This window comes from Podarcis pityusensis (assembly GCF_964106645.2).
Source record: "Podarcis pityusensis genome assembly, chromosome: 5".
Classification (NCBI taxonomy): Eukaryota; Metazoa; Chordata; class Lepidosauria; order Squamata; family Lacertidae; genus Podarcis; species Podarcis pityusensis.
In genome coordinates this window covers 32,162,459-32,179,475 of record NC_138032.1, presented here as the reverse complement: position 1 = coordinate 32,179,475, position 17,017 = coordinate 32,162,459, and the positions used below count along the sequence as shown (strand labels likewise).

Genomic DNA, 17,017 nt, shown 5'->3' with positions numbered 1-17,017 from the left:
GGAAAGGCTGGGGATTGAACCTGGCACCCTTCTACATGAAAAGCATGTGCTCTACAACTGTGCCGTGTCTACAGCCTGCCTTTACTGTTGCTTCTCCTCACAGCTGTTCTCTAATTGGATGCATTTCCTTAATTCAAACACCTCTTTCCCTCTGTTTCAGATCTCCAGTGTAACTCTCATCCTTCCTTCTCAGTGGATGTTCCAAGAGTGGATTCACTGGTGTGTGTTGTTTTGTTTTGTTTTGTTTTTTAAAAAAACAGCTTGGAGAAGGAAGATGGTGCCTCATTTTTACTGCAACAGTGGAACTAGAGATGGAGGGTGTTTAACCCAGGCAGCGTGTCTCTGATCAACAGCCTGCCCTGGAGGCTTATATTATCTATAACCAGAAAATAGGAAGCTGCCCTATACTGAGTTAGACCATTGGACCATCTGGCTTTGTATTGTCTACTTTGACTGGCAGAAATTATCCCGGGTTTCAGACAAGCTTTTCCTAGCACTTCCTGGAGACATCAGTAATTGAACCAAAAACCTTCGCATTCAAGGCAGATGCTCTTATTTATTAAGAAATCAGGTGATCTAATCATGGATTCTCCATATTACACGGGCTTTTTTTTTTAAATTTCTTTTTATTAAGTTCTTTTTTAAGACAAAAACATACAAAGTGAAGAAACAAAAACATACAAATGAACAACAACAAAAAGAAAAAATACAAAGCAACACATAAAAAAAGAAAACAAACGGAAAACAAACCAACATCAATTCATAACTTAACATTGATTGACTTCCCTCCATCTCGGTTTTGGGCTATGTAGCCACAATACCTTTCTGCGGTATCATTTTACAACCTCTATCTATACATCGCAGGCTTTATGTTACACCTGTGATTTTAATATTTCCTAAATTTGCTTCTATGTATGTTATGAATTTGTTCCAATCGTTAATAAATTTTACACTTTTTTGATGCCTGATTTTTTGTGTCATCTTTGCTAATTCTATATACTCGAATAATTTAATTTGCCATTCTCTAACAGTTGGGATATTAGGGGTTTTCCAATTTTGCGCTAGCAATATCCTGGCAGCTACCGTTGCATATTGGAACATTATTTGGTCTTCTTTCTTGATCTCCTCTCCGACCATTCCCAGGAGGAAGGCTTTGGGGTTTTTGGGAAAAGTGTATTTCAAGATTTTTTTAAATTCATCATAAATAAGTCCCCAAAACCTTTTCACTTCTTCACAAGTCCACCACATGTGATGGAAATCACCCTCTTTTGTTTTGCATTTCCAGCATGTTTTGTCTCCGGTCTTATACATTTTTTCCAATTTCACAGGGGTGATGTACCATCGGTACATCATTTTTTCCATATTTTCTCAGAGTCCAACACATGCTGTGAACTTCATATCCTTGTTCCAAAGTTTCACCCACCTATCGTAATCTAGGTTGTATCCAAGATCTATGGCCCATTTGACCATAACTTCCTTTATCTCTTCATTCTTAGTATCCCAATCTAGTAATTGATTATACATTTTGGATAAGAGTTTGGAATTACCTTCTAGTATTTCCACCTGGTATCTGGACTTTTTCTCATTCATCCCTGTTTTTTTATGTTCGTTCCATAAGGCATTAATTTGGTGAAATTGTAGCCAACCCGTTAATTTATCCTTTAAATCTTCATATGTTCTGATTTTCCATCCTTTATCTGATCTTACCAGGAGGTCTTCATAGGTCCATCTTTGACTTTCCATGTTTAATTTTTTGATTGTTAGAATATCAATTGGTGATAGCCACCTGGGGGTGTCTTTTTCTATAAGTCTTTTATTTCTGTCCCATACCTCAAGCAACGCTCCTCTGATGATATGGTTAGAGAAGCCTTTGTGTACCCTCTCTTTATTGTGCCACAGATATGCGTGCCAACCGAATCTGGTGTTAAATCCCTCTAAATCTAACAAATCTCTGTTTTTCAAAACGATCCATTCTTTGATCCAGCACAAGCACGAGGCCTCATAGTATAATTTCAAGTTCGGGACGGCAAACCCTCCTCTATCTCTTCGATCTGTAAGTAGTTTAAATTTGATTCTTGCTCTTTTGCCCTGCCAAATAAATCTGGAAAGGGTTTTCTGCCAATCTTTAAACATTGTCGTACCTCTAATCACCGGGATGTTCTGAAATAAAAACAGCAGTCTTGGAAGAATACTCATCTTAATTGCGGCCATTCTTCCTGACCAGGAAAGTTTTATCCTACTCCAGGTATCTAAGTCTTTTTAAATCTCTCTCCAGGTCCTAATATAGTTATCTTCTACTAAGTTTATGTTTTTCGTGGAGACCCAAATACCCAGATATTTCACCTTTTTCACCACCTTGATTCCTGTTTGCAACTCTAACTGGCTTCTTAAATCTTCAGCCAAGTTCTTTGTCAACATCTTGGTTTTAACTTTATTTAGCTTAAAACCGGACAGTGTTCCAAATTCTTCTAGTAGCTCTAGAACTTTACTGATACCTTTTACTGGATCTTCTAACGATATTACCAAATCATCGGCGTAGGCCTTTAATTTATACTCTGGCTTTTGACCCTCAGTACCCTATGGCAAGGTGCTGGACCTTCCTGGCCTGATCTTTATCTCCATCGCTGCCCCTGAGCCAACTTTGGCAGATTCCACAAGCTCTCTGCCTCTCTCCAGATCACCTGCCTTGGCCTCAAGGAAATGCATTTGTTCACTGTGGGCTGGAAACTCATTGCACCCATGACTTCTGTCAAGCAGGCAGATAGTCATACATGTGGCTTTCTATGCAACCCCACAGCCCTGTTGGTCTTCTATTTGCACACCCATTATGTCAGTTTACCTGAGAGTTGTTAGGTCACTGATGGGAGATGCAGCCTGGTTTGCCCTGCTGCTGAATTTGCCCAGTTGCTTGTCACTTGTTCCCTTGGTTTGATGTTTTGTCGCTGGTACAGAGATGCTACATCTGCTGGGGCTTGCCTCTTGCTTGTGGAACAGATTCCAAGTAGTCATCATCATTGCTAATCCCTTAAGCAAGGAACTTCTATATAAAACATTAGGGAGTATTGCACTCAGCTGCTGTAGCTGACCGTATCCATTTTTACTTGACTCTTTCACCTATTTAACATCCCAAGCTACTTACCATTTATTTATGGAGTTTTAAAAAGTCACTTTTCATAAATAGTATTCTAATCAGGACACCGACATCAGTAAGGTAGGTCAGTATTGTACTCTGAACATAATGCCAGGCCACTTATACACTGACTAGATCACTTCACTGATCTGGAGAAGCCTTCTCGATTGTCCCATTATGTCATAGTCATTTAGTTTATATGCAAACTAAAGCTTTTGGCATAGTGGTGCCAGTACTTTGGAACACTGTTCTCATTGGGATCAGCAGCCAACGACGATTCTGATATTTTACCACCGGCTGAAAACGTTTCTCGTTTCATCAAATATTATTAGGGGACAAGACTGATTCAGAGTTGGCAGTTTCTTTTGCACCTTATTCTTTTGCAATGCTTTAATTATTGTACTCTATACCACCATGGTGTTTCCCCCTGAATGTTGATTTAAAAACTCTCCTATAAATAAAATTAATTGTACAGAGGTGTGTGTGCTTGTGTGATGGAAAAGAGGTATTGGCTTACCTAGTGAATTCATAGCCAAGGTGACATTTGAGCCAGAGACTTCTCGACCCCCAGTTTCTGGCCTGAGACTGATCTAACTGGATTATTATTATTTTGGGATAAACAATTAAAAACACTTCATGACCTTGCTAAAATGGATAAATGGCCCCAAATCAGTAAGTGTGATATCCTCCAAGGGCAAAGTAGCAGTATCTCTTAATGAATATTGGCAAACTTTAACCCCCGCTTCCACGGCCAGTTGAACAGTTCCATGGGGATTTAGTAGGAGTTGCAGTTGCACAGCTTGCAAGACAAGCAAGGCACTAGAAGCCTCACTAATAAAAATTCATTGCATATAAGTTCAGGCACTCTCCTTTGACTTCCTACTATTTTTGCCCACTTTTTCCACACAATGCAAAATTTTACAAACTATTCCTATTGTAATATTCCATTTAAAAATAAAGAAATAAAATACTGAAACCATGGTTTCCCCCCTATATTAACCTTGTATTAAATTTTATGCTTTTCATCTTGTCATCCTGATCTGGAATATTGTCCTAATGAAAGTTCACCCAATTCCCTCTTCACTGTCTTTTAGACAAACTGAATGTTTCTTTTATTTCAACACTTTCAGTGTCACAGTTTTTAGACTGACGTTTTTGACTACCACTTTTAAATTGTCTTCTTTTAAAATGTGCATTTTTTTGTAATGAGAGACTTGTTTTATTTTATTTTGGTGTAAGGTGCTTTGGGTGCTCTATGACCGGATAAGTGAGGTACAAAAATATTAAGCTAAAATCTTCCTTTAGTGTTTCAGCCTTTGCTGAATCTCCCCCCCCCCCCCAAATTGAAACTCATTAAGCAGTCTGTATAAGGCAAATAAACAGCAAAGTAGGGCATGGAGGATATATTTTTGGCCAGTATTCCATTACAAAAGGGGGGGGGAAACTTCATGCAAGGCTAACGGATTTGAATAAACACATTTTATTTTTGAAGTTTTGAGCAGTCCAAACAAAAAGTTGTCGGTATAATATAAATACAAAAGTATTTAAAGCACATCATTGACAGCCAACTACATGGTATGCAAGAACTATAGCAAACCACAGGAGCAGCAGAATATTGGAATATTGGTAAATAACAATGGTTTCCTAGGGCATCACGGTATGTTCACATATACAGGGTATGCAGACTTTTTGAAATAAAACTGAAATTGTACAGAACTTCAGGTCTTTTCAGAAACAGATCAGCATTTTTAATAGAGAGTAATACATTTACATAGGCACACATCAGTGTTCTGCTTGTTTCAAGAATGTAAAAAGAAACTTGATAAAGAGAGTCTCCAATTTGTAGGTCTCCGTCATTCTTTAAGAATACTGCTATCAGAAAGAATACAACTATCAAGATAAAAACAAACAGAATGGAAAACAAACAAACAAATTCAACATCTGGGATTTGAGTATAGGCGTGGAGCGTTTTAACATTGGGCTGGGATTCAGACAAACAAGATACACAACTCCATATGCCCAAGCAGGTTTGGCTTTATGTTTCTTAGGTTGCAGCTTCCCAATGTCTTATGGCAAACCACTTTTCACACTAAGGAGAGTTTCAAGACAGCTTGCAAAAAAAGGAAGTAAATAAATGAATTGGGCACATCTAAAGTAGGGCTCTAGTTCCAAGCCCTGGATTAAAATCCAAGACACTTGTCAGAAAATCATTTTCTGATAAAAAGACTTTAAGCCAAATAGTATTTTGCATTGGTGCCTTATAATGACAAATTAGTCATGGGTGTTACTTGTTTGCTGTGTAAATCAAAAACCTTTATTCAAACCATTTGTGTATATCCAAGAACAAAGCTTATTTATAATGATTTTCAAAATTATAAACCTAAGATGACTTTGAAGTTTCACTTTCAATTCTAGCTGTGCAATATGCATGTTTATTCCTTGGTTTAATGCTGTTTTGTGTTGAATTTTAAACACAGGAACAAAAATTTAGAAAGTACAGGTTTACTTGTTTAAAAGCATCTGTTATGGCTCATTCCCACAATGTGTATGGCACTCAACCAAATATTTTTCAAGAGCAGAACACAAAACAGTTTGACACACCAGATATTATTTCAAGGATGCATCCTTCCTGCATTGGCATGTACTATAGTGCCACCTTCTGGTCAATCCTACTGTATACATACAGCCTCACAGCAAGTTTTCAATTATAGTGTGTAAATTGGGTGTTTGAAGTAGTTCAAATATTGATTTTCCAAGGCATTGTGGTTGAACTCCACTTTATCAAAGATATATTTTACTAACATAGCCAAATCACAATTAGGACAGGAACAATTTCTCCTTGAATTAAAATGGTGTTAATTTCCTACCCCACCGATCACTGACAATATTTCAACCATGTTTTTGTTATAATTATACAAGGAAAGCTATGGACAGTTTTTGGGAAACAGTTCAGAGGTATCAATAGTCTAAAAACATATAATTGGTTTAATAATAGCTGCATTTAAAGAAGTACCCTGTGAAATGCTAGAAGCCAAATGTGAAGGCTGAAAAGATAGGATTTTAATATCAAGAGTCTGCAATCTAGTGTTATTTCTAAGACGGTTAAATGGAAGAAACATCAACTGTCTTAGAGACTCTAACTTCAGTAAAGAGAATTACTTTCTTATGGATTCAAATTTTGCTACTATTAGGATCATGGGGTAAGTGAAGTATAGTGGCGATGGCAAATATGTTTAGAGAAAATTGTTCACTTCATTAAATAACCACTTCCCAATTTATTACATACGATAAATGTAATATGTAATAAATTTATTACATATGAGGGGAGTGTAAACTTATTACAACCCACATTCAACAAATGTAGACCTTTCCAATTGGAAAGGTAACATTTATTATTATCAGGCAAAATCATTAACTTGTAATAATTGAAAGTGAAGCTCCCACGGTGACACTAAAACATCTCCATTAAACCCAGGGGTAATTGTGGTCATATAGGGATAGAGTGGTCTGTTTTGAAGGAGCAGAGAATGTGGGTTCATGTAGTTGACTTTGTGTGACCGCATGCAATTTCAAAGTCATTGAAGTAGCTTCTGAAAGGGTTTCCATTCCTGTGACAGATTTGGTAGTAAAGTAGATTTCATAGTAAACTAGATCTGACTGTTCAGAACAAGTATGGTTCACTAAACTTGTTTAGACAATTTATTACCGTTGGAATTCCACTCACAATCACTACACAATGGGGGGAACTCTTGGCTGCCTGAATCCACCTGAGTGTTGACTTTTAGAAAAACCAAAAACACAGAAAAACTCCCCCCCCCCTCAGGCTTATAATTAAACAATTTAACATTTCACACTTTGGCCTTTGTGTTGTCCTTTAGCACATTTGCCATTTCTTACCCATGGATGTCAGCAGCAAAATCTACAAATATTTATATGCAGGAAGAAACTAGCTTAAAACAGAGGTTATTGAAGAACAGTTCCTTTAAATAGGTTTTCATATTAATCACTAAAGGAATATGACTACATTTGCCAAGTTTATGGTAATGTGCGTATAATGGCTATAATGAGATCACTTACAACATTAAGGAAAAGAAGTAGACTTGTTTGCTCCCTACTGAAAAAAATCTGACAGGTCACTGTTCTTCATTAGTGACTCTAGCAAGGAGTAGTACTGAACACTATCTTCAGACCAACGGTTTGCAAGCCTACATTGAGACATTTCTGTCACAGGCCAGAGGACACATAAACCAAAAGAAACTGCTGTTCGGACTGTGCACACATCTGACAGTTCCAGCATTATTTGGCCTAGCAAAATAAAGTCATGATATGCCTGTTTCTGCACAGTTCACAGAGGAATAAAATGTATTTTTTTTACAACTTTTGCATGAGCTGAGCATTACAAAGATTAGGGTATAGGACTGCCAAGAGGAAGCACTTACGTTTAATTGCTTTAAGTGAGTGAGATATAAACACACTCAACATTTATCTGCTTTAGGGTGCAATCCTATAAAGACTTAACTGGGAAGAAGTCCTATTGAACTCAACAAGGATTATTCCCAAGGAGAAAAGCATCAGATTGCACTCTGAAAGTACTAGACTTTGGGCAGGGTTGTGCTCTAAATTACAAATCTTCTCCCCTGGTGTCATTACCATTTAACACAGCTACATTGTAATGACAGGATGTATGCTAAAAGGTAAAAATGTGAGGTGTGTTTAATGTTAGAACCAACAGGTTATCTGCATTATTTCGAATGGCCTGCTTTAGCGATGTTGCTTTTCAGAGATAATGTGAATCATGCAAATGTCTGCTCTTAAAATGTAGCAGTGAATGCTGTATAAGAAGCATTAAGATGTTCAAAGCCAAATATTGGGAAAAACCACTTATGTGGTTTTCTGCAAAGTGCTTCAGGAGGAAGCAAGGAATAAAGCAAAAGGTGATGCCTAAACCCCAAGGTATTCAATTATCTTCTCTGGTTCATTCTAAGCCACAATCTTAGCACTCAATTTTGGACATGGCCGAAGTGTGCCCTATGTGTTACTGAAATCTAGTAGAGTTTGGTATTCTAGTTACTGCAGTATTAGGTTAGTTCAGGTAAAAGCCCTAGATGAACTTAAGTTTGTTTAAAGCGAGCACAATGCTGCATAAGCACCCGATATCCTGCTGTTTAATCACATACTGTTTGTTGGTTTTCAAGGATTTAAAAGCAGCATGTGAAAAGCCCTTCCAACACACCAAGCCAAGTTCTCTTTGCTGGTGGTTTGCTCCACAATGCTGTGATCCTTAATACATTTAGAGGTGTTTTAAGTTTCAAAGGGATTTATGGACACAAATTGTACAAAACTGAAGACAGGACGATTTGATTTCAGGTGGATCTTAAGGCTCTTCTCTATTTCCACGGTAGAAAATACTCAGGGCAATTAAAACAGTATACCGCTGCAACACTAGAAATCCCAGGGTCTGATATTAAAGCAACTGGAACTCAATACAAAACAAAACAGCCTGTCCCCCATCTTCACCTCGACAAATAAAGGCCACCTTTTCTGTAGTAAGAAACCTAAGTTCCCTGTCAGATCCCCTGAGGTAGTAAAGTGGGAAGCTTAGTGAATCTTCGTCTTTCATTTTATTTCAGACTGCAAAAGTGGAGTTTCAAGAGATAAGCATTTATGAATCTGCTTTAAATGTACACAGGCATACCCTTCAAACTGGCTACTGTGCAGTAACAGAAAATGAATTTTAAACCAGCAATGAACACGAGTCGAAAAAGAGATGTACGCTTTCCAGTGAGAACACACATGTTGTTATGTCCCTCCTTGCTCACAACCAAGTGTCTGATGCTCACTGCATAGCGTTAGAAAAGTTGACACAATAGGAGAAAATTGCAATGTTGAAATATGAGGAGTTTAAAGGCAATCCTTTAGGAGCCGCTTTAGATCATCACATTGCAAAAGATGCCATATGATGAGGCAGCATGACTGCCTACCAGCCTTCCATTTTGTCCATAGCTGCATGTTCTTGATAGATATTACTCCTACCTACCCACACTGAGAGTTCATGGTCCACTGCAAGCTTTTGGTCTTCCATCTTCCTGAACACAGCTGGTAATATTGCTATCCATTCAGTAAGTAGACTACCACTTCATACGTAGACATCATTATAGCTGTGTTTGGAATCTGTCTAATCAGATGCGTTGTTAGGCCACGGTATAGGGCGTTATAGCCTTCTTCTCGCACAAGCAAAGACAGTGTCTGAAAAAAAGACCTGTACTTTGTTCCTTCTTCTCGTAGTCTTGTTCGTACAACCTCTGCATCAAAAAAGGAGAAAACATTTTATCTTGAAGACAGCTTTCCACAATCTTGGAAGGATTACAACACTTGCCTACATCTACAATGCATTACTTATTTCATCTGTTGTAGGACCCTCGTACCTACGGGACCGCCTCTCCTGGTATGCCCCATGGAGGACCTTAAGGTCCATAAATAGCAACACCCTAGAGGTCCCGGGCCCTAAGGAAGTTAGATTAGCCTCAACCAGAGCCAGGGCCTTTTCAACACTGGCTCTGGCCTGGTGGAACACTCTGTCTCATGAGACCAGGGCCCTGCGGGATCTGATTTCTTTCCGCAGGGCCTGTAAGACAGAGTTGTTCCGCCCGGCCTTTGCCTTAGAATCAGTTTGATTCCCTCCCCCTCTTTCTTTTTTTCCTTTCTCCTCCTATGAAGAGGCTGCATCTTAATGTTTTAATGCTGTATTTTAATCCTGCTTTTAAATTGTATTTTAATCAACTTGTTTTTATTATTGGTTGTTAGCCGCCCTGAGCCCAGTCTTGGCTGGGGAGGGCAGGGTATAAATAAAAATTATTATTATTATTATTATTAGTAGTAGTAGTAGTAGTAGCCAAAACAGTACTCAAAAGCAACATATTAGACAATAGAGCAGTATCTAAAAAGAAAAAAAGGGTATTAATATACTAAAACTTGTGCACAGTTCTCAAAGGCAAAATGTGATGAATGTATTGGGTTAGACAATGGGAAACTTTTGTTAAAAATAGCAAAATATTTACCAAAACAAAAGTAACTTATCTCTTGCACCGGGGAAAAAATATATTTGGTTGCTTAAGAAAAGCCTTCCTTACCGTGTGGATAGGCTATGGATGTAGCACAAGTTTTCGATGTAGCTGCAGCCATCATCATGCCAACAAAGTCAGATGCTTCTTTGACAGTTTCATCTTCCTCATCCATAGCAGAAGCAGACTTATACTCCAAAAGTCTTCGCTTAATACTCTCATAAATAACAAAGTGAATAACAGTTTCTGATATGCCTGCATAGCTCGCAGACATTCCTCGGTAAAAGCCTTTAATTCCATCTGTCTGATAAACCCTGCGCACACATTCAAAAGCGCTCATCCGTTTTTCTCCACGATTCCTGAAAGAGGGGGGAGAAATTCAACACTCAGAAGAGCTTTATTATATTTTGCCAGATGCAGACACCACTCACCATATTTGTAAGGTTTCCCATTTCAATATTTCATTTCATGATTCTACTTGCAAGCTACAGAAAACATACACCTTTCATATGAATACTGAAATGATATCTAAAACTAACCCAGATCTACTGAAACAGTTTTCAGGTTATACTGATTCAGATGTTACAGAAAACATAAGAGGTACTGACGATACCTCACACCCAGCAACTGCATATAGATATCAAATAGCATTGGGGACAATATTTACATTTTTTAAAAGAGTTCAATACCTTGCATCAAGTTGTAATCGTGTCTTTATTAGCCAAATTGGATTGGTTGCGGTGATTGCAGTGAAACCTAAATAAATATTAAAAAAGAAAGATTAGTTTTGCAAACATAATGAAAAACAGCAAAGCTAAAACATGAATAAAGATACAAGTTGATACAAACTGACTTGTGCTATGCTAATGGTTAAAAACCAAAAGTAGGCATCTTGACATTTTATTGTTTTTTTCCAGTCCACAAAGCCAATATTTGTTTTTGCAAGATTTCAATAAAGTAAAATAAAGCCTCTTTATTCTTCTTAGTAACTAGCCATAAGTACATCTAGAACCCAATTTGTGCCCATTTATTCATACAAATCCCTTTTTGACACCTTTCAAACAGCCAGAGTGAGACTAGGCTAACTGAATTTAAATGCACTCCAAACAAAAGCAAACTGCAGTGAAACTAAAGCATGCCAGAAGAGTCTAAAATGTTCTCTGCAAATTTAATTTATAAAACAAATCAGATCATAAAAACACGTTAACTACTTAATGTCGTACAGCTTAGAGACACATTACTGTACATCAACATAGTATAGTTTATACAGTATAATTTAGCAGGATGTTGTATTAATTGTGCCAGTGAGTTCCACTAGCAGTAAAAGCAAGGATTTTTGGTTGGTCCCAGGAATACTTGTACAAACATACAAAAATGAGTTGTGAAAGGAAAGCAGCTACTCAAAATCTAAACGGGATTAACAGCCAATAGTGTGATTGTTTTGCAACTTGTAAATAACATCCTACACTACACTACCATAAAGAATAGAAAAGCAGTACAGGAGGGCAGCTTTTGAGAACTGTACAGTTATAATATAAAATGCATTGCATATCAGGTAAAATGTCTGTAGAAGGGAGGTTGGGAATTTGTTGTGCTCAAAGTACCCAATTTATTACTATTTATTCAACTGGAATGATAAGCAAATCATTCCTCTAACCATGCAAATCCTGCTCTCCTCTTGCAGAAGTGAGTGTTCAGGAGCACCTTGTGCAGTGCATCTCCCATGCACATTTCAAAATAGAATGGAAAAGCCTGCTAGTGAACTACACAAAAAGGAATGTTTGCAAACCAGTTTCCTGCCCCCCCCCCGGACAATCTCTATTGATATTCACATGGGGAAAAAACTTGCACATAAGTGACTGAAAAGGTTAAAAAAAGAACTGCCAAAGGATCTTAACTGTTTTAAGGTTTAGTTAACGTTACAAAACTTTCTCTTACTTCATGTCACAAAAAGCACACTTTAATTACTTGCACAGAAGCAGAACTGGTAAATAATATTGTTTGGCTAAATGGCAATATGCCTAGCTAATGTTAAGCTTGTTTTAATGTTTGCATCCCCCAAGTCATTGTTCTTCCTAAACACAGGTATCATCTTTGGCTTTTAGCTACAGAAATACTGCATAAGTGCATTAATGGTGGGAGGTTTTTTTTGGTTTCATACTTGTTCAAACAAATCAACAAACCTGGAGAATTGGTTTAAACATTGCCCATGCATACAGGATATAACACAGGACACAAAAGGAACTGTGCCCTAGCTGCCCTAAATTAATCACTATGAAATGGTTTTATGGAGAGTTAACTAAATTGTCTGTCTGCCAGTGATGTTTACTGCTTACAGCACATGCAAACACAGGTCTACTAAGAAGCAAGCTCCACTGAGTACAAGGCGGCTAACTTCCAGGTAAGTGTGTAAAGGTCTGTAGCCTTAATGTATTTCTAATTGGTAATCTAATTGGTAATCTAAAGGGGAATAGAAGCAGAGAAGAGACTGGGTACAACATTCCATGAACCCAACTTCAATTCCTGGGTATAAATGCAAGCAAACATGTTTATACTTAGCATCTTTGGAACCTATACAAGCCTAAAAAGGAAGAGAATCAAGACACTGCATATGTTGGACAATGTTTATGTCCCTTGTTCCAACTGAGGAAATAATACTCAGAAGAGTATTTAGCATTGGGCAGATTGTGCCCCGTTTTTACTTTTAAGACTTAAGCAATGTTCACCTTAAAAGCACCAAGGTGCTTGGACACAAAAAACTGCTGGAGGGAAAGTTCACAAATTCAAATGCACATGCTACAAAAGAGGGATTACTCTTTTGGCAGTTGTTGAATCAATCCATCAGATCACGTTTAAAACTTGGCTAAATTTTAAAAGGTATTATGAGGGTTCAAATGCTGCTCATAGGAATGTCTCATACCAAAATGCATTTGAACAGTGACTACATATGACTTCAGCTTTGATCCAGCTGCATATCTATAGGGCTGGATCCAAATTTTCCATGATCAGAGGAAAGTGAAGTGGGTTTTTTTGCCAATTCCTTCTTTTCCCTGAATATCTGCTCCAGAGGGTAGGAGACTACCCGAACAGAATGGGAGTGGTGCTAGGGGGTGGGGAATCAGCAAAAATTACCTTCTCCCACTCTCCATCCTCCAGTAGGAGCCTCCACTGGATCAGAGTCCCTTATGTGAATGGAAGAAGCCCTTTAGTTTGTGTAAACGCATAATGTTTTAGTTAATTATTATCTTTAAATACTGGAATTCAATGCAAAATATTTAAGGCCATTTATATGGCTCCATTAAAACAAAATGAAACAAAAGAAAAAGTTGCTCAATGCAATCCTATGTATATATTTATATTTTACTCAGAAGTCCTAGTACGCAATGGGAATTATAGGCCTTATTTCAGTTTGCTGTTTATTTCTAAAAGCAATTCATGTGAACCTCTAACCAAAGAAGGAGCGCGCTCTCTCTCTCTCTCAGGATTTTTGGAGCAAAACAAGCTTAAAAATAAAACAGCTAAGATCCCAGGTATGCATCTGCATTGTCTTTGTTTGCAAGGGATAATGTATTGATAAATGCATGTGAATACATATTATGCCAACAAAATTTAAATAGAAAGGAAAGAGTGTGGTGACACATACAGTTAACTGTACTATTATTTAAGGGCAGTTCTGAAATACTTTGCCTAAATAAAATAGAAATATATAAATTAAAGGTAGGAATCCTACGAATTGTCAATAAGGAATGTAATTTCACCAACTTGGCTAAACACACAACAGTAGTCCTTAAAACTGTTTTTCCACCTTTCCCCAGGCTGCACTGGAAGGAATAGCTGGGTGATGTATTAAAACAATGTATACAACTGGAATTCAAATAAAAATATTCCCCTTACATTGTTTGTTTAAGAGTGGTTACAAACCCAAGGTGTGGTTCTTACGCTAGAGGCTGCAAGAGACGCTCAGTTCAGTACTCACGAGGTTTAAGTTAGTCCATATTTCTGCAGGAAGTGACCTGCGGATGGGGAGCATGAGATGACACGATCTCACTCTTTTCACGGGAGAAATGTACAGTAAATGCCTAAAATAGACACAGGCTTTTCTGTATCATAACAACAAGCAGTGACCTCATCAGACATATGTGACAAAACTGAATCCCAATGGAAGGATTTGTGAATTAGTAAATGTGAGATCTAACTTTTTAAAAAAGTTTAGAACAATAAAAAAGGAAAAAAGGTAGTACAGGCCACAGGTATTTTTTTAAAAAAAGTTTTTCAAAATGCACTGAGTACTGAAATTTCTGCCATCTGCAGCAGTTTAACCATTTAATAGCTTGCAAAATACTTACCTATACTTATTTTTAAAAGCCCAAAGTGCTGGGTGTGTACGTGCGCATGTCAAATAAAAATGCTAACCTTGTCACAATGGGCAGAAAAAACAAGCCTTAATGTCAGGTTGAAACCAGTTTAATTTAAAATTTGAGACATGCCTGAACTGAATAACTTGTACCTATTTTACAAATGTTTGAAGTTATAGATTAAGCTAATTTTGAGTCTTTGGGAAGTATAAAGCAAGGGGAAGACAGACAAAATTAGAACAGATCATATAATTCAATTAAGCCATTTTCTTCCCTCTTTCGCTCAAAATGGGCTATAAAGGAAAGCCGGACTAAGCGTAACTTGACAAAACATCTTCCATACAACTTTTTAAACTTTGTCTATCAGTTGGTTCTATGAAAACAGCAAATGACTTAATAGTAAAGGCCCCGAAGTTATCAAAGATTACAGAGCATGTTGTAGTTGATGGAATAGGAATGCTCCTTAGAACACAACAGCTTCCAACTGTTCCATCAAACAGTTGGGTGTATAGTGTCAACAAAATCACAAAAGAAAGTGTCACTGCTCTTTAACCCAAAGTAGCATTGCTCTCCATTATGTGAGAAACTCTGAAATTCACAATGCACTACCTCACCGCAACACCACCTCAAAGGACAAGGTAGAATGAAATGCCCAGCTTCCACACATTCAAGAGGGTATATTATACTAAACTGAATCATGTAACTCTGTGTCATGGATTGGCTGGACACAGTGGAATGGTGGGAGGCACCAGGAAGAAGGCATCTCAGAGCCCAGGTGGGACGATGATGAGTGGTCAGAGGGAGAAGAGAGTGAAGACTAGGAGAAGGTGCTGTTGGAAGCTGAAGAGGTAACAGGGTTTAGTGAGCAGGAAGTCTAGCAGAGAGAAGTCCAGAATCTGAAGCAGGAGCAGATGGAGACCAAGGGACAGAGATGAGTCAGACTGGTGAAGAAGCCAGGGTGTCTCCCCTCCTGCTGTGACAAGCTCCCTTCCCCCTAGTCTCACAGGACCCAAAGTGGTATGAAGAGGGAAGAGCAGAGACAGACATGTCGGTGGCGTCTCAGATTGCTTCAGAAGGATTCGTGAAAGGAGGAGACTTAACCAGCTACGGAAAGGTGGGGATCTTCAGTCCCCACAACTGCCTCATAGGGACAAGATTTACCAGGAAGAGTTGCTGTGCTAATTAGACCTGGCTCCTCTGAGCAGGCTTTGTTTCTGCTAATAGTTAACTTCACATACTCCTTGTGATTTATTGCTGGCTAGCTTCCTGACATTCTGTATGCACACTGGAATGTATGCAAGGCTTTAGACTGAGACGATAGACTCATTTTGGAGCTAGCTTTTTTTGTAACTGAGGCAACTAAATATCTTTGAGGAGTTCTGTTAATTTCCCTGTACAAGTATAGTTTGCAAAGGGGGGAAAAAATCCAATTAGGCTTTCTTTACATTCTTAGACTACAGTTTATTTTTGCTATTTCTATTCAGCAAAGCAAATGGAGCTTAAAAAATAAGGCATTTTGTTGACTGAACTCATTAGGCAACATATTGAGGGTGGAATGGGAGCATGATGGCAGTCTGGCTGGCTAAGGATCCCCTGGGTTCTGCAGCAGTTCTATCGCTGAATACAAGTGGCCCTGTATACTTGTCTAACTTAACCCCGAATACATTCCAGAATGAAGGATGATAAGCAACTCCAATAAGGGTTGTGAAAAAATGTCTGACAAAAATGCTTCTCCTTCGTTAGACAGTAAAAGTACAATAAAGACTAGGTACAGAATAGCATGAATTTTAAACATTTCAGACTTGAAAGATTGTTGTATTTTTAGAAATTTAAAAAGGAATACTGTCTACAAGGTTTCAAATAAAAGCTAATTTAAAAAATAGTTCACAACCGAAACAGAGTATAGCAATATTTTGAGTGTGTAGTTTTGAGACTGTTTTGGTGTCAAGTGACTCAAATCAAATGGTATATATATTTACAATTGCTAGTGATATGAAAGCAATAAAAACATCTATAAACAAGGTTTCAATAAAATATTTTTTTTTTGAGAAGCCAAGACATAAAAAAGCCTCATACTTCTTAATTGTTCAAGCAACTTTGAATTTTAAGCCAAAATAGACCTTGTGGGAACAATTGTTAATAGCATAATGTAGTGCGCTCAATGAAAGTTTTAAGAAGCAATTAGAAAAGTGACAAGGTTAGCATTTTTTCTCATAAGCTATGTTAACGGCCCTTTATATTAGTTATATGGCTACACAGCCAACACTATGAATCAGTATTTTATGCATCTTTAGCGGAGGTTTTAAAATGGAGTCTATGGGATTTCTAGCATCCTAAAGCTATGCTAGTTCAAGAGGAAAAAAATAGCTACCTTCCGAGCCAATCTGCATGGGACATTCTTTCACCAACCATGTGGTTTAGGTGCATAACTGCAAAGCTGAACGTTAATGCTCCGTCAGTATTGCATGAGC

The 17,017-nt window shown here is 37.8% G+C and overlaps 1 protein-coding gene across 2 annotated transcripts in view; it reads right to left on the bottom strand.

Annotated features, from left to right (window-relative positions):
- Positions 1-4,594: 4,594 nt before the first annotated feature.
- The window catches only part of SLC25A36 (solute carrier family 25 member 36), a 45,799-nt gene continuing 33,376 nt past the window's right edge, over positions 4,595-17,017 (bottom strand). For both annotated transcript variants that reach the window (XM_081006571.1, XM_081006572.1), the window contains exons 5-7: positions 10,881-10,947; positions 10,261-10,550; positions 4,595-9,432 (exon numbers count right to left, since the gene is read on the bottom strand). In XM_081006571.1, coding sequence (XP_080862697.1) covers positions 9,239-9,432; positions 10,261-10,550; positions 10,881-10,947 — 551 coding nt within the window. In that variant the 3' untranslated portion in view covers positions 4,595-9,238. The remainder of the gene's footprint in view (positions 9,433-10,260; positions 10,551-10,880; positions 10,948-17,017) is intronic.